We start from the raw sequence: 25,491 nt of genomic DNA on the forward strand, positions 1-25,491 counted from the left end.
TAACCCTGCCAACAATCAGCCAGATCAGAGGCAAGAGTATGGGCAAAATTGATGGGTTTTTTTCTTTTAAAATCTGGAAATATCATAACCAACCAGCCTCCCGTTTGAAAGACTACCAGCCGCCACTGATGCGGAGGGTCTACAAGCTAGAACACCTTGTTAATATGAGAGAGAGAGAGAGAGAGAGAGAGAGAGAGAGAGAGGGGAAAAAAATGACCAGACTGGTCTGAACTGACAAGACGACTATAGTAACTCAAATAAGCACCCTTTACAACCGTAGTGAGCAGAAAAGCATCTCAGAAGACAAACCTTGAGGTGGATGGACTACAACAGCAGACCACCACATCAGGTTCCACTCCCGTCAGCCAAGAACAAGAAGCTGAGGCTCTCATGGGCACGGACTGACCCAAATTTACTATACCCTCCCTGGATATAGCTCAAACCAATCTAGCAATGTTCCTCTGACCCTCTCTTATCAGCAAAGCGTTTGTTTCCACTCACAGAACTGTTGCTCAATGTGTTTTGTTTTCACACCATTCTGTGTAAACTCTAGAGACTGTTGTGTGCGAAAACCCCAGGAAATCAGCAATTTCGGAAATACTCAAACCAGCCCATCTGGCTCAAACCAACACCCACAGTGCCACAGAGAAAGTCACACTTCGAGATCACAATTCTTCCCCATTTTGATGTTTAATGTGAACATTAGCTGAAGCGCTTGACCTGTAGCTGCGTGATTGTTTTGCACTGCGCTGCTGTCACATGATTGGCTCATTAAGTAACTGCATGAATGAACAGATGCACAGGTGTTCCTAATAAAGTGGACAATGCTTGATATTTCTAATAATCTGGATATAATCAAGTGGTCACTAGAAATAGCACATACTGAACCAGTGCGTGAAAGCACAAATTAATGCTGCATGGAAGAGCAGCAGCTGGTGTCAAGTGAAATGCATGATCGAGGAGTTATGATCTGAGATAATCTGTAAAGCCCCACTGTAGTTTAATAACTTGAATGGAGCTGTATTAAAAATGACTGGAAAATGTTCTATTTGCTTTCCGCCGAGCTTCAGATCTAAATACCTGCTCTATCCACAGGATTAAAAACCGCCTTTTAGTCTTGATGAACGCCATGACAGTGCCGTTCTCTGCAAGACATGGATTGCGTTTATTATATATTTTGTGTACCACCTGACTTCATATGATTGTAGGCTATAACGAATACCTGAATAGTGATTTCAGTATACACACGCTCACCGGCTACTTTAACAGGAACTTGCTCTTGATTCTAAGATTCCTGTTCTTGGCTGCAGGACTGGAACCCAATGTGGTCTTCTAGTGTGTTGTTGCATGCCGAGATGCTTTTCTGCTCACCACGGTTGTAAAGAGTTGCTATGAGTTACTATATCCTTCCTGGCAGCTCGAACCAATCTGGCCATTTTCCTCTGCCCTCTCTTATCAACAAGGCATTTGTTTCCATCTACAGAACTGTCGCTCACTCACTGTTTTTTGTTTTATGCACCATTCTGTGTCAACTCTGTTGGATAATCCCAGGAGATTAACAGTTTCTGAAATACTCAAAACCAGCCCATCTGGCTCAAACACCCACCCACAGTGATCACAATTTTTCTTCATTCTAATGTTTGATGCGAACATTACCTGAAGGCTTTGACCTACAGTGGTGTGAAAAAGTGTTTGCCCCTTCCTGATTTTTTTTTTGCATGTTTGTCACACTTAAATGTTTCAGATCAAACAAATTTTAATATTAGACAAAGTAAACACAATGCAGTTTTTAAATGAAGGTTTTTATTATTAAGGGGGAAAAAAAAAATTCCCAAACCTACATGACCCTGTGTGAAAAAGTGATCGCCCCCCTTAAAGCATAAATTAACTGTGGTTTATCACATCTTTAGAAAGCAGAGTTCAATTTCTCTAGCCACACCCAGGCCTGATTACTGCCTCCCCTGTTCTCAAATCAAGAAATCACTTAAATAGGACCTGCCTGACAAAGTGAAGTAGACCAAAAGATCCTCAAAAGCTAGACATCATGCTGCGATCCAGAGAAATTCAGGAACAGATGAGAAACAAAGTAACTGAGATCTAATATCAGTCTGGAAAAAGTTATAAAGCCATTTCTAAAGCTTTGGCACTCCAGCAAACCACAGTGAGAGCCATTATCCACAAATGGCGACAACATGGAACAGTGGTGAACCTTCCCAGGGAGTGGCCGGCCGACCAAAATTACCCCAAAAGCGCAGCGACGACTCCAAGAGGTCACTAAAGATGCAACAACATCCAAAGAACTGCAGGCCTCACTTAGTGTTCATGACTCCACCATAAGAAAGAGACTGGGCAAAAATGGCCTGCATGGCAGAGTTCCAAGACGAAAACCACTGCTGAGCAAAAAGAACATAAAGGCTCGTCTCAGTTTTGCCAGAAAACATCTTGATGATCCCCAAGACTTTTGGGAAAATACTTTGTGGACTGACGAGACAAAAAGTTGAACTTTTTGGAAGGTGCATGTCCCATTACATCTGGCGTAAAAGTAACACAGCATTTCAGAAAAAGAATATCATACCAACAGTAAAATATGGTGGTGCTAGTGTGATGGTCTGGGGCTGTTTTGCTGCTTCAGGACCTGGAAGACTTGCTGTAGTAAATGGAACCATGAATTCCGCTGTCTACCAAAAAAAAAAAATCCTGAAGGAGAATGTCCAGCCATCTGTTCATGACCTCAAGCTGAAGCACGCTTGGGTTCTGCAGCAGGACAATGATCCAAAACACACCAGCAAGTCCACCTCTGAATGGCTTAAGAAAAACAAAATGAAGACTTGAGTGGCCTCGTCAAAGTCCTGACCTGAATCCGATTGAGATGCTGTGGCATGACCTTAAAAAGGCGGTTCATGCTCGAAAACCCTCCAATGTGGCTGAATTACAACAATTCTGCAAAGATGAGCGGGCCAAAATTCCTCCACAGTGCTGCAAGACTCATTGCCAGTTATCGCAAACGCTTGATTGCAGTTATTGCTGCTAAGGGTGGCCCAACCAGTTATTAGGTTTAGGAGGCAAATCACTTAAGTGTGACAAACATGCCAAAAAAAAAAGGGGGCAAACACTTTCACACCACTGTATACCTGCATGGCGTTCCTTTCACCTGATTGCCTAAGTCTCATCTCATTATCTGTAGCCGCTTTATCCTTCTACAGGCTCGCAGGCAAGCTGGAGCCTATCCCAGCTGACTACAGGCGAAAGGCGGGGTACACCCTGGACAAGTCGCCAGGTCATCACAGGGCTGACACATAGACACAGACAACCATTCACACTCACATTCACACCTACGGTCAATTTAGAGTCACCAGTTAACCTAACCTGCATGTCTTTGGACTGTGGGGGAAATTGGAGCACCCGGAGGAAACCCACGCGGGCACGGGGAGAACATGCAAACTCCACACAGAAAGGCCCTCGCCAGCCACGGGGCTCGAACCCGGACCTTCTTGCTGTGAGGTGACAGCGCTAACCACTACACCACCGCGCCGCCTGTGTAATTTCTTTCAAGAAAAATCTGTCTCGGATGTTGTCCATGAGTGAGAACCCAACTTGGTGAGAATGAGAAGCAAGTGCCACTTTTGGAGCTACAAACAACATTACATAGGTACCCTGCTATCGGCATTGACTCGAGTTTTAGTTGCGTTGATACAAGTAGTGAAAAGAACCAGCTGTGAAATAAATTGTAAAGTGCATCAATGTGTCTCTCTAGGACAAAAGGTCAATCTGCCTAATACAAAGCCTCCATGTTCAAAAAGTTGGTTACCACCACCAATGCGTTATTTATTGTGAAGCCAAATACATCGCTTTGTGACTCGCTTGGAAAGACCTGGCATGTGTGGCGCACATGCACAAGAAGATACCCAGGTGATTCATGCAGTCCCTTGGGTGAAACAGAACCAGTCCTTAGATTTGTTCAGCTAGAAAAACAAGGTTAGTGTACGTACCATGCTGAACTGATCCGCCTCCCTCTTGGTCTCAGTGAGCATCTCCTCAGCTCCCTCAAGAGCATCCTGGAGACACTCTACCTGGAAAAGCAACACTTCCTGCCGCAGCTCGACGCTGTGTAGTTCTGCTAAGCACATCTCGTAGTTCTGCTGTAGTTCCATCTGCAGAAAATAAATTCGCGCTCATTTGTTGTGAAGTCCAATTTGAGGTCATGTTCTGATTTCCTAACTTGATATATTTAACACAGTTATTCCATGAAATTGAGTCGTACATGAGCTGATAGCTGACGAGGCGCATAGCACCGAGTCTGCTAGAAGCCGTGTATGACGAGATTGACTGGAATAACCGTTTTATTCCATCCACATTCACTGGATCTTGAGAAAACTAAGCATTATTTTTTGCAAAATTTGATAAAAACTTTATCCAAAATGTCCGACAAAATTTCCGCTTAGAAAGTAAACAAACCGGCAAAACGACAGTAGCAATTTGTGAAAATGCTATAATTCTTGAAAAATACTTATCAAATTCCATTGCTTTTTTTTGTATTTTCTGGTGTTGTGTCATCAAGTAGAGTTTTTATTTCATCCTCGGTTGGTTCAGCAACACGCTCCGCCATTTTGTTTTTCTCTACTCACAGTATATGAGCCGATAGCCTAGTAGCCAATCAGAGCACGCAATTACTCAATCCACAGTCACTGGATATCCGCTCGTACTGCGAGTAGAGAAAAACCAAACTGGCGGCACACGTTGCTGAACCAACCGAGGATGAAATAAAAACTCTACTTGAAAACAAAATTCCAAAAAGATGCAACAAAATACGGAATAAAAAGTCTCTTATTTTTCAGAAAATTATCGCATTTTTCACAGATTGCTAAAGTCATTTCACCGGTTTGTTTAAATTCTAAGCAGAAATGATTTTGTTGGACGTTTTGGATAATCAAATTTTGCAAAAAATAAAAATGCTCCGTTTCTCAAAATCCAGTGAATGTGGATAGAAAACAGTTATTCCACTCAACCTTGTTGTACATGGCTTATAGCCAACTCGGTGCTACGCGCCTCATCGGCCATCAGCTTACGTACGACTCGATTTCGTGGAATAACTTATCAGGTGTTTATCAGGCATAAGGGCCAAATACCTCCAAAAAGACCATATGCCTCATGAAATGTTAATTAATACAAGTAATTTTCTGAGAAGAAAAAAAAAAAATAGCAATAATAAATCGTCGAAAAACTTGCCACTGTTCAATATTCCACTTTTTGCCCAAGACTGCTGTAGAGGTCTCGGAAAGGTGGCGTTTCCAAAACAAGAGATGTATTATTTGCAATACTTTGGGTTTATTGTAGCTCAGGCATTCTCTGCTCATCATTTCAGAAAGCTTTGCTAATTAACCAACCTATCCAAAAAGCATTTTAAAATAGTTTTAGGTGGGACTGGAAGGATTTCCCCCCCATAAATTCTACTCTTACTTTAGGAACATCATGCAACAGAATTGCAGAAAATATTCCAGTTAATGGTAGCATGTCTGAACTTTATTCAATTCACAGCACTTGCTGTCTTGCAAACACTATAGAAGAAATGAATATTAATATGCATATCGTAACACCCCTAGTCTCAATTACTGGATGTAATTCTCATCAAAACAGCTACCAAAAACATATACATTACACAGACACGAGTGTTTTACTGGGAAATAAGCCACTTGTATTTTTCATACGAGCTACATCCGGGACACGGAGAACGACAAATGTGACGCATTTTTAAATATCTTCACTTGTGAGGAAATCGAGTAATTGTTTTGATAAATTTGCATACGGTGTTTGTGAATGTGTCGATATAATAAAGAAAAGTAAATGCTGGCTTGAAAATATGAAGTTTATCTTTTCGTGTTGAAAAACTTTGATTTTTCTGAGTAACACAAATAATATCAGCTGGCATTGAGTGGTCTATCAGATATATTCCATTCAGCTAGCATCATAGTGAACAAGTCCAAGACGAGGTAGCTGAATGGAATACATCTGATAGACCACGAAAAAAAAGCCAGCCAATATTATACATGCACATTCCTTTCGGGTGTTCAACACATCTTTCTCTTTCAAAATTCTCTCAAAATCTTCCATATTTAACGACGCAAACATGGCAGCCACGTTCGTTTACAAATGGTCACAGTCGCTTGCTAGCACGGAAGTTTTACGTCTCTGGCGTGTGACATGTCTTGACAACCATGCAACACTGTAAACCATATTCAACGCTCATTCTCCATTGGGTAGAGTGACATAATACACGTAGGATAAGCGATATGCGAACAATATTGCATGCCATCAAGCTAAATGAATGAAACCCGCTAGAAGGGAACAGAACACGTTTTTATTCCATGGAAGCTACCGTTCAAAAGTTTGGGGTCACTTTGAAATTTCCTTATTTTTGAAAGAAAAGCACTGTTCGTTTCAATGAAGATCACTTTAAACTACCGTATTTATCCTTATAGACGCGCCCTCCCTATTTGACGCGCCTCCACGATTTTCAGAGCTAGAATAGTATTTACCAACCATTTTCTTCATTTAACAAACTTTAAATCCAACAAACCACAACAGAGACGTTCAATTTCACCGCTGATTTTTTTTTTTTTTTAACCGGAAATCGCGTTAGTAAACATGGACAGTATAAAATACGGACATTCACTCTGCTGCGGATATCAATACGGGTGCGAGCGTGTTGAAAATTATTTCGTAACAAAGAGAATACGATTGTTTTTGATAGGAGTTGTTAAGAAACATAAAATCTTACCGTATGTATGGATTATCGTATAACATCTCAATATTGCGAGTGACAATGTAAAACGATAATTATATAAGAATCTATAGCTTTACTACAACGATGTGTCGTTATAGTACTATCGTTTTAACACAATGTATTTTGTTTTCCATTTTCAGAGACATAAAACCACATGTGATCTAGTTAATTTCAGGATGGAGAGTATCCAGTGAGTCCAGTTACAGGAATGATTGCACGTGATTGCACTTGTAGAGTCATTTTACTACCCTCGACATTTTTCTGCGTGTTTTCTTAATTTAAAAGCAGTGGAATAGATGCTTGTACCTTTCTGTTATTGTCTTCTTGCTAGAATAATCAACCAAATTATCCCACAAAAGTTTTTTTGTTGAGTGTTTGATGTGTTAGACTGTTTAAACGTTTTTTCCATTGGGGTATTATATTTATTATTTTTTTTTTTCTTTACCAAATTCTAACAGAAAACGAGAGCGCCCGAAAGGGAAAGCTGAGCCGAGCCGCCTCACGGCTGTAATGCAAATTGCTTTCCTCCTCAGTATACAAGTGCGCTTCCATGTCAGGGAAAAAGAAACTACCACTGCTGCCTATGTAGTGCCCTATTTATACAAATAGGAGTCATTCAGGATTCAGCCATGTTTTTGCTCCGTGTCATGGCTGAATCCTGAATGACTCCTATTTGTATAAATAGGGCACTACATAGGCAGCAGTGGTAGTTTCTTTTTCCCTGACATGGAACCGCACTTGTATACTGAGGAGGAAAGCAATTTGCATTACAGCCGTGAGGCGGCTCGGCTCAGCTTTCCCTTTCGGGCGCTCTCGTTTTCTGTTAGAATTTGAATTGTGACGTCACTACAAATAGTTTACTTACCAATGTTATCCTTATAAGCCAGCTGGACATTGTTTAATTGACTTTTTGGACATAACTGTATTTTCATGTGTTTTCAAAATAAATGTTTTAAATTCCGATGATTTTGTCATGTTCGATTTTTGTCATTTAAGGGTCGAAATTGACGCTCCCCCTTCATGTTTTGCATCGCGCCCGGGCGCGTTTATTAGGATAAATACGGTAATCAGAAATCCACTCTATACATTGCTAATGTGGTAAATGACTATTCTAGCTGCAAATGTCTGGTTTTTGGTGCAATATCTCCATAGGTGTATAGAGGCCCATTTCCAGCAACTCTCACTCCAGTGTTCTAATGGTACAATGTGTTTGCTCATTGCCTCAGAAGGCTAATGGATGATTAGAAAACCTTTGTACAATCATGTTAGCACAGCTGAAAACAGTTGAGCTCTTTAGAGAAGCTATAAAACTGACCTTCCTTTGAGCAGATTGAGTTTCTGGAGCATCACATTTGTGGGGTCGATTAAATGCTCAAAATGGCCAGAAAAATGTCTTGACTATATTTTCTATTCATTTTACAACTTATGGTGGGAAATAAAAAAGTGTGACTTTTCATGGAAAACACAAAATTGTCTGGGTGACCCCAAACTTTTGAACGGTAGTGCATGTATAATATTTTCCGATATTTCACTCTGATGAAGTCACTCCTAGTATTTTCCTGCTGACTGGACACGTGTTGTCAAACTGGCGAACCGGTTCAAAATTAAAACTCTTGATTAATTTGCGTATTTTTTGTGGAGGTGTCCATATAATAAAGAACATTAACCGGTGGCAAAGATATGAAGTTCATCTTCATGTTGGAAAAATACTTCGCGGAATGAAGTAGTGAAATATACATTCACCACTCGAAGATAAAGTTCATGTCTTCGTGTGACCATGACTACGTTCAGACTGCACCCTGAAACGACCCATATCCGATTTTTTTGCCCATATGTGACCTGTATCCGATTTGTTATTGACAATCTGAACAACAGAGATCCGATTTTTTCACATGCGACCCAGGCCGCTTGGATATGTGGTCCTAATTCCGATGCATATCCGATATTTTCACATGCGACTGCAGTCTGACCGGACAGGTCGCATTCATGCGACCTACACGTCATCAACAAGAGACAAACGTCACTATTCTGCGTTGGCTAATCCCGCCTCTTTGGTGGAAAACATTTGTACAGTTTTCAGAATTTAAATAGACTTTTATAGAATTGATCAAGCTAATGGTGGATTTGGTAGGGACCTGGATGTTGATCTGTTAGCCTGATTAAATAAAACAGTTTCTATAACTGATTTATAAACTTAAACCATCCTGTATTACAAGATAAGATTGTTCTGGAAATTTCCAGTAATTTGACACCTTCGGTCTCATTAGTCTGCTGCCCACATTAATCAGATTATTGTGCGAGTTCCGCCGCCGCCACAAAAACCACATCGCCAGGTCTCGCCTCATCTCCATGCTTTACTTGCAAACTTGAAGAGTGCGCTTTTTTTGGTTTACGTATTACGTAGATGTGCTTATTACGTGTCAATTTGCGCATGCGGGACACTTTTGGGTCGTTTTCCGTTCATATTGGAGATCGCATACAAGTCTCATAATTGGTAATGTGAACGGCCTAACAAAAAAAAAAAAAATCGGATATGGGTCGTTTCAGGTTGCAGTCTGAACATAGTGCATATAATATCCTCTCTGTATATAATGGTTCTGGCTGTTAATCAGATTTTAAAGTGATTATTTTTTAAGCATATTTAATGCATGAGTAAATAAATTGTCATTGGAAAGGACAATAGTGTATCTAACTTTCTAGTAAACTAGGTTCTCATGACAATTTAATAGATCCCACTTGTGAGGTAATGTTAATGTTAGCATTGACCATTAGTAACCTGACTGTGTTTTACTGCCACTCTGTTGCATATCTGTCCAAGTAATGTTACTCAACTATATAGGGCAAGAGTTGAAATCAATACCCTGGGTGTTCAGGACAAGCAGATTTAGACCTAGTTGCCCAGTAGACAAATGTTTGGTCAGTATAGTTAATGTTTAGATGATAGCTCGAAAGTAGGATTTTGAGAAAGCTGTAAGCAGCCTCTTTGGTTTTGTCTACAAACCAGAACCACTGCTTCACCTGAAAAGTTTCAATTTTTGGTGTCTCCTACAGTGTCTTACAAAAATATCCCCCTTGTTTTTGTCCCGTTTTGTCGCATTACAAGCTGGAATTAAAATGGATTTTTGGAGCATTAGCACCATTTAATTTACACAACATGCCTACAACTTTAAAGGTGAAAATTGGTTTACTGTGACACAAACAATAATTAAGATGGAGAAGAAAAAAAAAAAGTCTGGAGTGTGCATAGGTTCCCCCCCCCCCAAAGTCAATACTTTGTAGAGCCACCTTTTGCTCAAGTCTCTTGGGGTACGTTTCTATTAGCTTCGCGCATCTAGCCACTGGGATTTTTGCCCATTCCTCAAAGCAAAACTGCTCCAACTCCTTCAAAGTTAGATGGGCTGTGTTGGTGTTCAGCAATTTTCAAGTTATGCCACAGATTCTCAGTTGGATTGAAGTCTGGGCTTTGACTAGGCCATTCCAAGACATTTAAATGTTTCCCTTTAAACCATTCCAGTGTAGCTTCAGCAGTATGTTCAGGGTTATTGTCCTGCTGGAACGTGAACCTCCATCCCAGTCTCAAACCTCTGGCTGACTCAAACAGGTTTTCCTCCAGAACTGCCCTGTATTTAGTGCCATCCAACTTTCCTTCAGTCCTGACCAGCTTTCCTGTCCCTGCAGATGAAAAACATCCCCACAGCATGATGCTGCCACCACCATGCTTCACTGTAGGGACGGTGTTCTCAGGACATTGGCTTTGCGCCACACGTAGCATTTCCCATGATGGCAAAAAAAGTTTTAGTCTCATCTGACCAGAGAATCTTCTGTTTGGGGAGTCTGCCACATGCTGTTGGGCAAACTCCAAATAGGGCTGTGCGATATATCGAATATACTCGATATATCGCCGAAAATTCTGTGTGCAATACATAAAATTATTATATCGTAACTATCTAGTATTTTATGGTCATCTTCCGACTTGCGTTCGTGTTGTGTTTGTTTAAAACATTTTCCGGTGGTTTTCTCCCTGTCCCTCAGGCAGTAACGTGAGAGGCTGCCTAAGGGTAAAGAAAACAATAAAGTCACGCACTCGGCAACCAATCTCAGGCGACATCTCGGTGCTGAAAGGAACTTCCGGGAAGATTTTCTAGTTTCGGTTGTGTTGCCAGATTAGGCGGTTTTAAGTGCGTTTTGAACATATTTTGGGCTGGAAAACATCAGCAGCATCTGGCAACACTGCCAGCGGAAAGATTTCCTAGTTATTCCAGTTTACAGCGCTGACTCAGTTTGTGCAAATAGCTGATTTTGCATAGGCTACCGTGTAAACTCTGTCAATTTCAGCGACAAATTAAAAATGGAAACGGATGAATTGGTTCCTAAAAGAACTAGTAAGGGGTCAGTCATCCGGCATTTTTTTGGATATCGCGAGGAGGACGTGGAACAGCAAATGCCAGTTTGTAAAGTGTGCAAAAAAACCTATCACGAAAGGCAGCAGCCGGAATTATACACATCCGAGAGGCAGAGCCAGAAAACATTCAGTTCAAAAGTGTGCAAAGAGAAAAATTATACGTTTTGCAGATCTCTCTCTTCTCTCCCTCAATCTCTCTCTCTATTGTGAATGTTCCAGTGGTTCTCAGTAGTCAGGTTAATAGCTTGGAGATCTATTTTTTTTAAATAATTTAATCAATGAGCACTTTTCTTATTTAGGCTCAATGTCTTTCTCAGTGTTGAGCTTGCACTTTATTGGTTTGAGCTCTGAGCAGCTCTGTATTGTGTTGCCCCTTTGTTGCAATTTTCAAGATTGTTTTTGCAGTTTGTGCCACATCTTTGTTGAATAAAAATAGTCTTATTTCAATTCAATTGTGATTAATCACGAACATGAAAATTTAAAATGTGTTGTTGAAAACCACCTGTAAAGTTAACCAAGAATGTTATTTAATCTGCAGGGATTGGAGTGAAAACAGTAAAAAGAGTAAAATTTAGATTTCATGGGGTCCTTTACAGGAGATTTAAATATATCGAGACATATATCGTATATCGTGAAATGGAGAAAATGTATCGGGATATTCATTTTTTTCCCATATCAGACAGCCCTAACTCCAAACATGTTTTCTTAAGCAATGCCTTTTTTCTGCCCACTCTTCCATAAAGCCCCGCTCTGTGGAGTGTACGGCTTAAAGTGGTCCTACGGACAGATACTCCCATCTCCGCTGTGGATCTTTGCAGCTCCTTCAGTGTCATCTTTGGTGTCTTTGTTGCATCTCTGATTAATGCCCTCCTTGCCCTGTGAGTTCTGGTGGGTGGCCTTCTCTTGTCAGGTTTGTAGTGGTGCCGTATTCTTCCCATTTTGCTATAATGGATTTAATGGTGCTCTATGGGATATTCAAAGTTTGGGATATTTTTTTTTATAACCCAACCCTGATCTATACTTCTCCACAACTTTGTCTCTGACCTGTTTGGAGGCTCCTTGGTTTTCACATTGCTTGCTTAGTAGTGCTGCAGAGTCAGGGTCCTTCCAGAACAGGTTGATTTATACAAACATCATGTGACACTGATTGTACACAGGTGGATCTTAATCAACTAATTATGTGACTTATGAAGTGAATTGGTTGGACCAGCTCTTATTTAGGGGTTTCATACGAAAGGGGGTGAATACTTATGCACACTCCAGATTTCTGGGTCCCCCCCCCTTTATCTTAAATCATTGTCTCACAATAAAACAAACCATTTGAACTTTTAAAGTGGTAGGCATGTTGTGTAAATCAAATGGTGCTAACCGTCCAAAAATCCATTTTAATTCCAGCTTGTAATGCAACAAAACAGGACACCAAGGGGGATGAATACTTTTGCAAGACACTAAGCTTCCAGGCAACAAAAACATAAGACTGGGCAATCATACTGGAGCTTTTGCTTGCTGAATGGACTCGCTAATGAATTTATGATTGCTCCGTCTTCGTATGGTGTTATTAAAATCAATATTTTATACTAATCAGTGGGTCAGTCTGCGAATGGTGAGGTCATACGAGCATGTTTTTTGACCGCGTGGTCAAATTTAACTGAAGCTTCCCCTTTTGTTGTCTCGGGGAAATTCCTGACATGCATTGTAAAGTGCACTGCCACATGCTTGTGCTTTTTTTAAAAACAAACCACCTCGTGAGTGCATATCGATCAAGCATTTAAAAAAAAGTTTAATTTTCATAAGGAAGAGAAATACGAGCAAGCGCACAAACCCGGTGCTAGTTGAAAGTGCAGACTTTAAACTGTTTTTTCCCCACCTCTAATAGTTTGTTTGCCTTTCCAAAAGTCATTTGATAGATGTTTACTTTCCATATCATGTTTCTCTCATACTGAATACGTGCTACAGTCTATTATAAAAAGCACTGTAACCTAGACGTCACACAGACACTTTTCCATCATCGTAGCATTTAAGGCTGTTTTTCATACTTAATGAATTATTCAAGTTAAAAAGAAGTGCAGTATAAATACCATGGATGATGTGTTCTCTACAGGCTCATCTTCACTCTGGAAAAAAAAGGGGGAAAAAAAGGAAATATTTTATTCATTCAAGAATTAATAAAACCTTATGGATACAACACAAGACAAATTACTACATGTATACAATTAAAAAAAAAAAAAAAAAAAAAGTATACAACTATAAGGTCGGACCACAGTTACTTTCGTTATATTGTGTGTGTTTTTCTTTATTTATTGCTCAATTATGTAATTATCGATCTAAAAAGTTGTAACAGACCCCCCCCCCGAATTATCACTTAATTAAATACATGGATGCAACATATTTAAATTCATCTCATTATCTCTAGCCGCTTTATCCTGTTCTACAGGGTCGCAGACAAGCTGGAGCCTATCCCAGCTGACTACGGGCGAAAGGCGGGGTACACCCTGGACAAGTCGCCAGGTCATCACAGGGCTGACACTTATGCCGCTTTTCCACTACAAACGCGGCTGAGTCGGGCTGAGCCGTGCCGTGCTGAGTCGGGCTGAGCGGGGCTGTTGGAGTTGCATTTCGACTACAACCGCGCTGAACCGTGCTGGCTGGAAGTGGGTGGACACATTGGGTGGAGTTAGCGAAAGTGGGTGGACGTCAGGTGATGTCGTTAAGCAGCGCAAACAGTGACATCAGTGAGCTTTTAAGCGGTAGTCTCACGACCCGAATAGTAAACAATAAACATGGAGGACATGGAGTCGTTAGTGTTGCTGGTCTTGGTGCTGTGGCTTGTTGTCACCGACAACGCCAACAGATACTGGCAAGAGCGTATAGATGAGGCGAGGCGCATAAGGCTTCAGAAATTCTCGCAATTCGTAATTCTTCTCCTTCCGGGTTTGCGGTGTTTACAGATCCCAGCGTGCTCGCGGGGCGTGTGTGGGCATGTGAGGACACTCCTCCTCACCAATCAGTGCACAGGGGAGTGTCTGCTCACGCCCCCAGCCTCACTCGGCTCGCTTTGGCTCGCTTCAGCCCCACTCCAAAACGGTGCGAGTTTTAGGGGCTAAGCAGGGCTGAAACAAGCTGAGTCGTGCTGGTTTTTGGTAGTCGAAACGCGAGCCGTGTCGGGCTGAAGTGAGCTGAAAAAGGGTAGTGGAAAAGGGCCAATAGACACAGACAACCATTCACACTCACATTCACACCTACGGTCAATTTAGAGCAGGGGTGGGCAATTATTTTTTCCATGGGGCCACATGAGAAACAGAATTTTGTGGAGGGCCGGACCAAAAGGCTGAACTAAATTCTGCATAATATTAATTGTATTTCTTTATATAAAGCAATAAATAACATTGTTTTTACAAGCTGCTAAGACTGGTAAGAGTATGGAAGAAACGAGGTTGCCTTATAAAAAAAAATGTCATTAATTTCAATCAAATTTCCCAAAACAATGGTTAACAAAATGTGAACGTTTGTACCATTTTTTTCCAGTCACATTCACCCCAAAACACAATAAAGACATCACAATATTGTCTTTCTACTCCAAATATCAAGCAAGATACATCATATTATAATAATGATGCCATGTCAATTCGGTGTAGGTATCAGATCTACAGATCGGCTCGGGCTCCGGCGCCTGCTGGTGACGTCGCACTATGTGATTGGCTGGACCGTTTGAAGGATGACGTACAAGTTTGTGGTTGGTCTGGACAAATTACAGGAGTAGTCATCACGGGATTAGGTTTCGTGGGATTTCATGTCGTGTTCATGTCGGGCGCATTGTGTTTTTGTTGAACACAACTTCAAAATAAAAGCAATGCACATTCAGTCCATGCATGAGGTAAAATTAGAAAATACGTTTATTTTGTAATTTCTAATTAACCTTACGCAGGCCGGTCAGAATGAACCAAAGGGCCGGATGCAGCCTGCGGGCCGTAAAATGCCCAAGTCTGATTTAGAGTCACCAGTTAACCTAACCTGCATGTCTTTGGACTGTGGGGGAAACCGGAGCACCCGGAGGAAACCCACGCGGACACGGGGAGAACATGCAAACTCCGCACAGAAAGGCCCTTGTCGGCCACGGGGCTCGAACCCGGAACTTCTTGCTGTGAGGCGACAGCGCTAACCACTACACCACCGTGCCGCCTGCACTAATTGATTTAAAACAAAATTCAAAGTTTCAGCAACTTGGGGAAACAAAAAATAATAATAATTGGCTTGGTCACTTAATTTTTCTCCACATTGAGGTTAAGGTTTTGAGTCCCCTACCCAACCCACTTCACACACAAATTCAGACAATGTGTTTGAGGACGTTTAGGCTGAACAAATACAGTACAATTTAGACTTTGAGCATCATTTCATTTACAAATAAACTCCTCACAACGAATTTGGGCGTATTTTCAATTGCGATATGATCAACACTGGACTTGTATACGGAGTTTGTTACACTTGCTAATTGAATTGATGGAACGTTGTACCGCTACACATAGCTAAGGCTAGTCATATTTGTCAGTCTAATTTGGCCGTTCTGCCCTTTAGTTTTAGCATAGCAGTGGATAAGAATGAAGTTTCATTTGACAAATCTGCTCAGCTCGAGAGGGCTTTTCATTTGCGTCATGAAGAGGAAAAGAAAAGCATGATTAAGTTTTTGCTTATTCATGCAACCGTCAACTACATTATATAATCTAACTGCTTTCCAGCACGTTACTTGGCTTGGGCTGCTATCTCCATGGAGACTCAGGCTTTGAAGGAGTGACAGATGTGTTCCAAAATCTCTTGAACTGGCTTTTTGTCTTCTACACCATGCCAGCATTTAATCCTCAAAAGAGGTGTACTGATGAACGAGCAAGCATTCGGTGTTAAAATGTTTCCTCCGGTTTCAAATACGGATTGTCTGATCACTAGCGTTATGGTCAAGACAACCTAAACCAAGTGATGACCAAGACCAGAGTGTACTGAGACCGAGTCAAGGCCAAGACCAGATCAGTAGGTGGGGAGGGGTGACATCCATGAACAGTCATGAAAATTTCAAAATGGAGCAACTGATTTTTAACAGCGGTCAACTTACAAACTTGGATTCATAATTATGGTAATTAAGAACATGCTTCCTTTTAAAGGGGTACCAAATATAATCTATACAGTTGCTGATGTGACAAAGTAACGTATTCTTAAGTATTCTATCAAATTTATATACTAGAAAACAACGAAATATCTTGGTAATTGTAAATATAATAGTCGGTACGCTAAACGGCACAAGAGTCGCCATTTTTAAAAGACCGTGACGTCAGCGCTACCTACTGCATTAGGAGAGAAGCGTGTAATCATGGCGTCAGGCGCATCAAGTGAAAGCGACAGCTCTGTCGAATCATACGAAGAGATCCTGCAAGACACACTGCAAGCAGGCTATGGCTTAGAAGGGTACCAGTTTGAACCAGTTTGTGTAGCTGATTACTTACAATTCATCCTACTTTCCGATTCACACGTGCTATTCCCAACCTCAATGAGCCAACACAACTGGGCACATACATACGTCATGAGTGTTACGCAGAGAAAATGAACGTGCATTCTGATTGGATAAAATTAATATCATGGCAGGCTGTTCAAACTGCGGAAATAGTTTGCTTGAGCTACTTTCAAAACACTAACTTTCCAACCTTAGAACAAAAAACTTTTGTAAGTCTTGAATAAGGTTCGTTAATGTGTGTTTTATTGTTATATTTACTCTATATATTGCCCTCTGTTCCCCTTTAAATAAATGTGGAAAAACTTTATTTTTCAGTAATCAACTTGATGATGCTTTTCATTAGAAGTTGTCATAACTCAAAAAGACAAATGGAAACTGTTGCGTTGATTTTTTTTTTTTTTTGGGGGGGGCCCAAACATCAGTCTGTTATGTCACTATGCCCTGGGCAACCATTCTGTAGTGATTTCAAAATCCCTGGAGTAGGAACAAAGTGAGCACTCCTAGTAGGTTTTTGGCGTGGTTCCTCATTGAAATGTTGAAAAAGCATTATTTCAAATATCCTGTTTACAACTTAATAGCGGCACTCCATACTTGAGCGAATACGGTAAGGGTTGTTTTACAAAATCAGGGTACGCAAGCTAAAAATCACATTTAACACTTATCATCTTCAATATCAAAAGGCTTGACTAAATAAACTTGGTTGTTTATTGTAGCCCTGTGATAGCTCTATTTACCATGCAAAAAATAATTTGGTGATAACGTTATTTTTGGTGAATGTATGGCAATGTGTCATATTTAGCAAAATTACTCGTGTCATTTAGAAAAAGTGCTTTTTTGACCACAGGTAGCTCCAAAAGGGATGCACTTAAATCATTCTTTATACCATAAAACAAATATTTGGTTCCATATCATTGGAAACATAGTTAAGTTTTAATGTTGAATGCCAGTAAGTTTTCAGACTATTTTGATCAAATTAGTATGTAATCGTGTCCAAAAAAAAAAGTCCTCTCCGAGACAGCTAATTTTTCAGTATAAAATAACATATCTAAAATTATTATTTTCATCCTAAAATGTGGTCAAGATATTGGGACATAAATATTAGAGACAACTAACACAAAGCTTACAGCCTTATATTTAAAAGCACTATGGAAGTAGTGGATTCTGAATGGTCAAAAAAAAAAAAAAAAAAAGTCCTCTCCGAGAATCACTTCATTTTTGACAAGGAGTCTTTGATAACATTTTTGCTACTTTTCTTTATCTTATAGCAGATTACACAAAACTACCATACGCACATATCAAAAAATTACCTGAAATCTGTTCTTTAACTTGTCCTTCACTTAAAAACTGGTACAAGAACCAGTTTGAATCAATTTGAATTTTGGACCCCTGTGACGCAAACTTTGTACCCTGATTGTAAAACAACCCGTAATGCATCGACCTGATTTTTGATGGTTTGACTGTATTACATCTGTACGTACGTTCTAACGACGCATGTGTACCACCACAGGGAACCCGACCGCAAGTGCAAGGCACTTGACCACCGGACAACAAAACATGCAGCTTTATTTACAAAAAGATAGATGAATTTTTAAATCCGGCCCTCATTCTTAATTTGCTTTTTAAAAAACATGGAATCATTAACAGTGCATTTTACAGAAAACATTCATGACAGTTTCATATAAAACTAGTTAAGTTTTATTAGTCCACTAGGTTGCTGGACAGTTTGTCATGTAACGGTGATCGAAGGTGGTCAGTGCAGGAAGAGAGTTTTAGTGAAAACTCGCTAGCAAACAGATTCAAAACCGAGACAAAGGCAGAGTTGAAAAACAGGTAGTGGTCGAGTGAGGCACAGACAGGATATCAGACGTAATACAATTCTTACAGTCCAAAAACACAAACAGGGTCAAAACCAGAAAATACAAGGCTTTTACAAAGTGTGTGTGTTACTCAGAGTCCTTATACATGTCTGCGCTGTGATTGCGCTCTAATCAGGAACAGGTGCATGGTAACTAGTCCTAATGGTGTGCACACGCTTTGTAGTCTGTGGATGCACGCTCTGAGCTCCAACACGCATGGACATGAAAGATGTCAAACAGTTGTCTGGTTACATATCAAGTTGAATACTGGATGCTAACTATAGTAATGACGTAAAGTGAAGGCGCTGGTTCACGGCTGTCCACCAGAGTCGCACCATAATAAACGTCGTGGTGGTGTTCCTGTCACATGGCATGCGGTGCCAAAGAAAGAAGTAAATATGTATTCAGAACTGCGATACGCATCCCATTATTGGCATCACGGTCACAAGACAATGCAGCAATTTGACGACGTGAAATGCACGACACTACACAATTCGATGGTTCATATGCTGTATTATTCTATTCAGGTTGATTTTGTGCCCTTGTAAATATTTTGCTCATACACGCATAGGGAGCTCTGCTTTTAGGCAGTGCCGAAATACCTAGATTAGGCCAACTAATGGACACTTTGCTCCCAAAATTCAGTGTGGTGAATTGGGTTTTAATATAGGTTAGGTTTAACAATGAATTTAGTTAATCCATCCAGCTGTTTTCGGTTTCATATTGTCCAATTTTAATGTAGATTTTAGTCAACCATCAGAGAATCTAATTACCAAACGCAAACAAAATTAGAAGCAAAATGTTCATACACGGGATTATATTAACTTTATTTTGTAAACTTAACATGCACAGCAAGCACGGGCTTCATTTTTTTTTTTAATTTTAGCTTGACCTGTGATTTTATGCTTTGCACTGCTGCCATATGATTGCATGAACGCACACACGTTCAGGTGTTCCTATTAAAAAGTGGCTGAATAATAATAATAATAATAATAATAATAATAATAATAGGGGCGGCACGGTGGTGTAGTGGTTAGCGCTGTCGCCTCACAGCAAGAAGGTCCGGGTTCGAACCTCATGGCCGGCAAGGGCCTTTCTGTGCAGAGTTTGCGTGTTCTCCCCGTGTCCGCGTGGGTTTCCTCCGGGTGCTCCGGTTTCCCCCACAGTCCAAAGACATGCAGGTTAGGTTAACTGGTGACTCTAAATTGACCATAGGTGTGAATGGTTGTCTGCATCCATGTGTCAGCCCTGTGATGACCTGGCGACTTGTCCAGGGTGTACCCTGCCTTTCGCCCGTAGTCAGCTGGGATAGGCTCCAGCTTGCCTGCGACCCTGTAGAATAGGATAAAGCAGCTAGAGATAATGAGATGAGATAATAATAATAATAATAATAATAATAATAATAAGCGGCACGGTGGTGTAGTGGTTAGCGCTGTCGCCTCACAGCAAGAAGGTCCGGGTTCGAGCCTCATGGCCGGTGAGGGCCTTTCTGTGCAGAGTTTGCGTGTTCTCCCCGTGTCTGCGTGGGTTTCCTCCGGGTGCTCCGGTTTCCCCCACAGTCCAAAGACATGCAGGTTAGGTTAACTGGTGACTCTAAATTGACTGTAGGTGTGAATGTGAGTGTGAATGGTTGTCTATGTGTCAGCCCTGTGATGACCTGGCGACTTGTCCAGGGTGTACCCCGCCTTTCGCCCGTAGTCAGCTGGGATGGGCTCCAGCTTGCCTGCGACCCTGTAGAACAGGATAAAGCGGCTACAGATAATGAGATGAGGAGATAATAATAATAATAATAATAATAATAATGTCCATTTGGCTTACAAAACATTGATATAATGAACTTCATTCATGCAAAATTTTCAAACACCCCCCCCCCCCCCCCCCAAAGTCCAAATTCACAGGTTTCTGAACCCTTCCATCAGCAACTGTGTGTGGCATCTTGAAGTACACACCCAGTGGCTGTTACTTTCAATCCCTTCAGCGAGCTGAAAGAGCAGGGCATGGACACGATCACTTCTGAATGGACCATACCATGAATTTCCTCTCGTTCACACAAACCAACCTTGTTTAAGTTTTTGCTTTATATTAAAAAAAAATAAATAAATTAAAAAACCCTACAATTGATACTCTTAACACAACAACCATCTTGACCGCGAGTTGGCTGAGTGGTTAGTGTGTCTGCCTCACGACCAGGAGATCGCAAGTTCTACTCACAGTAGGATCATACCAACAACCATCATAAAAATGGTACCTTCTGGCAAGGCACACTACGATACAGATGTGAGTGTGGAGTCAAACTCTTGCAGTTACCAGAGGACTAAACCCTCCACCATAACCCGAGCTACATAATAAGAGAGGCTGAGGGCTATCAAAACTGAGATCGGCACCGCGCCTCGCCTCAAGAGCTGGGTAGTACTGGGACTGCCTGGGAAGACCAGATCCTGGTGTGGGAGGGACTTTGACTTGACTCAATAGCCATCTTTGGCCTACATTGCAATGTTGTTAAAAAGGCAAGAGCCAAGTGAGAGAAACAGACCAGTTTCCAATGTGCACCAACTTGGCTCGAGTTTAGAACACTGGACTGGAGCCACAACACAGCCCTAAATTAGAAAAGAAGAATGTGGTGTACACAGAAATACACAGAGCCCATTCGGAGTGCGGTCTCTAAGCTGTTTTGAAAAAGAGATTCAAATCCAACCAGCTTATATCAGGCATTAAAGGAGACCTGAAGGCAAATTTATCATTAAAATTCTATATCATTTTATTAAAAACATAGGAAAGCATTTATTTTTGATCACCATTTTGCCACTGCTGTAGCAAGTTATGAGTGTCTGAAATATGCTCTGTAATATATCAGTCCATATGTCAAAGCAATGGCCGTAAACAAGATTCGCCAAGACCTGTGCGAGACATCGTAGGACGGAAGTAAAACGTACAGTGGAAACCAAAGTAACCAACATCTGCTAACATTGTCAAAAGACGTGCGCGCCCTCTTTCAAATGCTGACGTAATCAAGCCGGAAGTTTTCCGTGTCCGAAATCGCCCCCTACTCACTATATAGTGAGGACGCCATTTTGTAGTGCTGTCCGAAACCTCTGAGGATTTACACCCTATATAGTGCACTCAAAGTATCCCACAATGCATCATGAAAAGTAGTGTACAACCGATGGTCACTAACCAAAGCAATATATCCCACCATGCATTGCAGTCATGCTGAAAGAAATCAAATTAAAAGTCTCAAAATGTGATTTAATAAAAGGCAGCGGCAAAGAAGAAAAAGTATTCAGCCTCGATTTAAAAGAACTGAAAGATGCAGGCACTTTGTATTGATTAATGTCGGAAATATGCTCAGGATATGGATTTATCACAAATACATACATGTTATTTACCAGCTGGTAGGTCCGTATCGTGAAATACCGTGACCGAGATCTTGAAAGTACTGACCGAGGCCCTCTGGGCAGAGGTCAGCATTCAAGGCTGAGGTCACGGTATTTCACGATACAGACCAACCTTAAGCTGGTAAATATTTTTTTCCTTTACCAAATTCTAGCAGAAAACGAGAGCGCCCAAAGGGGAAAACCAAGCCAAGGCGAGCCGCCATTTTGAATCCTCATTCACAGCTATAATGCAAATGGCTTCCTCCTCGGTATACAAGTGCACTTCCATGGCAGGGGGAAAAAAAAAAAAACCACACCTTTTTGCCACCTATGTAGTCCCCTATTTATACAAAATTAAGGAGTCATTCAGGATTCAGCTATGTTTTTGCTCGGCGTTAGCAAGTTAGAGGTTTTTAGCTTTCTCCTGAAATGTTTTCTTGCATTTCTTCTTCCTCAGGGTAGTAAACTCACTTTCACTGTGAACACTGTCGTTATCGCCATCCATGCTGTAAAATTAATGCTATTCTCCTGAGAAATGCTGGCAAAAATGTATAAGATTTTAGATCATCTTATAAATAAATCTTATAATAATAATTAAAAAAAAATGTTGACAAAAAATTCTACTGTGTTTGTCATTGTTGTGAACGAGCGAGTCGCCAGAGGTCCATAACCAGGGTCCATATCGCAGGATACGGACCCGCTCACCAGCCAATCAGAGTGCAGGATTTGATGGAAACCGCACCGTGAAAACAAACAAAAAAAAAACGTGTTTATTATTTTGAAAACTCACCAGCCGACTGATTGGACATGTTTTAATCATGCGATAGTAATGACGTAAATAATGGCGCAACGGACTAGTGTCCCAAAGCGTTTTTTCTTCTTCATTTAACCAAAGGTTCCAAGTCGTATGGAATAATCTCCATCACTGATGAAGCTGGCAAATCTCGGAATTAATCTAAATTGGAATGATATGGCGATCTGGCCGCTGTATAAACAGTTTTCAAAATGGCAGCGCTGACACTTCATGTTTGAAGTCTCACACAGGTCTCATGACGATCGCGCGGATAAGCAACATCTCCGTGGACCAAAGAAACTACATTCAACCGAAAAGGCCGATAAGTGTAATATAATATGCCAATACGAGTCACGATATAAGGTTACTACAACCCCGATTCCAAAAAAGTTGGGACAAAGTACAAATTGTAAATAAAAACGGAATGCAATAATTTACAAATCTCACAAACTGATGGAACATAGACAACATATCAAATGTCGAAAGTGAGACATTTTGAAATTTCATGCCAAATATTGGCTCATTTGAAATTTCATGACAGCAACACATCTCAAAAAAGTTGGGCAATAAGAGGCTGGAAAAGTTAAAGGTACAAAAAAGGAACAGCTGGAGGACCAAATTGCAACTCATTAGGTCAATTGGCAATAGGTCATTAACATGACTGGGTATAAAAAGAGCATCTTGGAGTGGCAGCGGCTCTCAGAAGTAAAGATGGGAAGAGGCTCACCAATCCCCCTAATTCTGCGCCGACAAATAGTGGAGCAATATCAGAAAGGAGTTTGACAGTGTAAAATTGCAAAGAGTTTGAACATATCATCATCTACAGTGCATAATATCAAAAGATTCAGAGAATCTGGAAGAATCTCTGTGCGTAAGGGTCAAGGCCGGAAAACCATACTGGGTGCCCGTGATCTTCGGGCCCTTAGACGGCACTGCATCACATACAGGCATGCTTCTGTATTGGAAATCACAAAATGGGCTCAGGAATATTTCCAGAGAACATTATCTGTGAACACAATTCACCGTGCCATCCGCCGTTGCCAGCTAAAACTATAGTTCAAAGACGACGCCGTATCTAAACATGATCCAGAAGCGCAGACATCTTCTCTGGGCCAAGGCTCATTTAAAATGGACTGTGGCAAAGTGGAAAACTGTTCTGTGGTCAGACGAATCAAAATTTGAAGTTCTTTATGGAAATCAGGGACGCCGTGTCATTCGGACTAAAGAGGAGAAGGACGACCCAAGTTGTTATCAGCGCTCAGTTCAGAAGCCTGCATCTCTGATGGTATGGGGTTGCATTAGTGCGTGTGGCATGGGCAGCTTACACATCTGGAAAGACACCATCAATGCTGAAAGGTATATCCAGGTTCTAGAGCAACATATGCTCCCATCCAGACGACGTCTCTTTCAGGGAAGACCTTGCATTTTCCAACATGACAATGCCAAACCACATACTGCATCAATTACAGCATCACAGCTGCGTAGAAGAAGGGTCCGGGTACTGAACTGGCCAGCCTGCAGTCCAGATCTTTCACCCATAGAAAACATTTGGCGCATCATAAAACGGAAGATACGACAAAAAAGACCTAAGACAGTTGAGCAACTAGAATCCTACATTAGACAAGAATGGGTTAACATTCCTATCCCTAAACTTGAGCAACTTGTCTCCTCAGTCCCCAGACGTTTACAGACTGTTGTAAAGAGAAAAGGGGATGTCTCACAGTGGTAAACATGGCCTTGTCCCAACTTTGAGATGTGTTGTTGTCGTCATGAAATTTAAAAATCACCTAATTTTTCTCTTTAAATGATACATTTTCAGTTTAAACATTTGATATGTCATCTATGTTCTATTCTGAATAAAATATGGAATTTTCTAACTTCCACATCATTGCACTCCGGTTTTATTTACAGTTTGTACTTTGTCCCAACTTTTTCGGAATCGGGGTTGTAAAACTGAAAACGTAATTGAATAACACGTTAAGAAATAAAGCAAGTTTAAAAATGTCTTCAGCTCCCCTTTAAGAACAGTTTGTATGTTAATGGTGGATGATGAATGTTGGCATATTTAGTGTTACAAAACAAGGCTGGATAGAATCACTGTCTAGAAAAACCTGTCTGATGTTGGCTGAAAATTACAAAAAAAAGATACGATTCTGGCCAAAAACGCAGGGTTTTTCCAAGTTCTCTCCTTTATAAACCGAGCCTTATGCAAAGATCATGTGGGGTCAGGAGTCAGTTTAGCAACAGCTGTGACAAAAACGAACAGTCAGTCTGCCTAAAGATGTCAAAACTGTTGCTACCTTGAATCAGTGTTTTTATAAAAAGTCAGAATCAGTCAAAAGTTTGTACACCCCTACTCATTCATAGGCTTTTTCTGTATTCTGACTATTTGACACTGTAGAACAATAATGAAGACATCACAACTATGAAACCTTGATGGTGCTTTGCACACTATTGGCATCATCTTACCCAGCTTCATGAGGTAGTCACCTGGAAGGCTTTTCAATTAACAGGTGCCTTGTCAAACGTTAATTAGTGCATTAATTTCTTACCTTCTTAATGCATTTAAGATCAAACAGTAAATAATAAATGAGTAAAATAAAACAGCCCTAGTCAACAACTGTAGTAATCCATATTATGTCAAGAACCGCTCAACTAAGTAAAGAGAAACGACATCCTTCATTACTTTAAGACATTAAGAAGTGTCTTAATTAATAAAAGATAATGGGGGAAAAAAATAAATAAATAAATAAATAAATAAATAACACCTTGAATTAAATGGCCTGTC

At 40.7% G+C, this 25,491-nt stretch overlaps 1 protein-coding gene across 1 annotated transcript in view; it reads right to left on the reverse strand.

Annotated features, from left to right (window-relative positions):
• The window catches only part of si:ch1073-456m8.1 (uncharacterized), a 49,443-nt gene that overhangs the window by 14,466 nt on the left and 9,486 nt on the right, over positions 1–25,491 (reverse strand). Inside the window, exons 3-4 of the mRNA XM_060909900.1 lie at positions 13,262–13,297; positions 3,990–4,151 (exon numbers count right to left, since the gene is read on the reverse strand). Of these exons, the coding sequence (XP_060765883.1) occupies positions 3,990–4,151; positions 13,262–13,297 (198 nt within the window). The remainder of the gene's footprint in view (positions 1–3,989; positions 4,152–13,261; positions 13,298–25,491) is intronic.

The sequence above is a fragment of the Neoarius graeffei genome, chromosome 26, assembly GCF_027579695.1.
Source record: "Neoarius graeffei isolate fNeoGra1 chromosome 26, fNeoGra1.pri, whole genome shotgun sequence".
Lineage (NCBI taxonomy): Eukaryota > Metazoa > Chordata > Actinopteri > Siluriformes > Ariidae > Neoarius > Neoarius graeffei.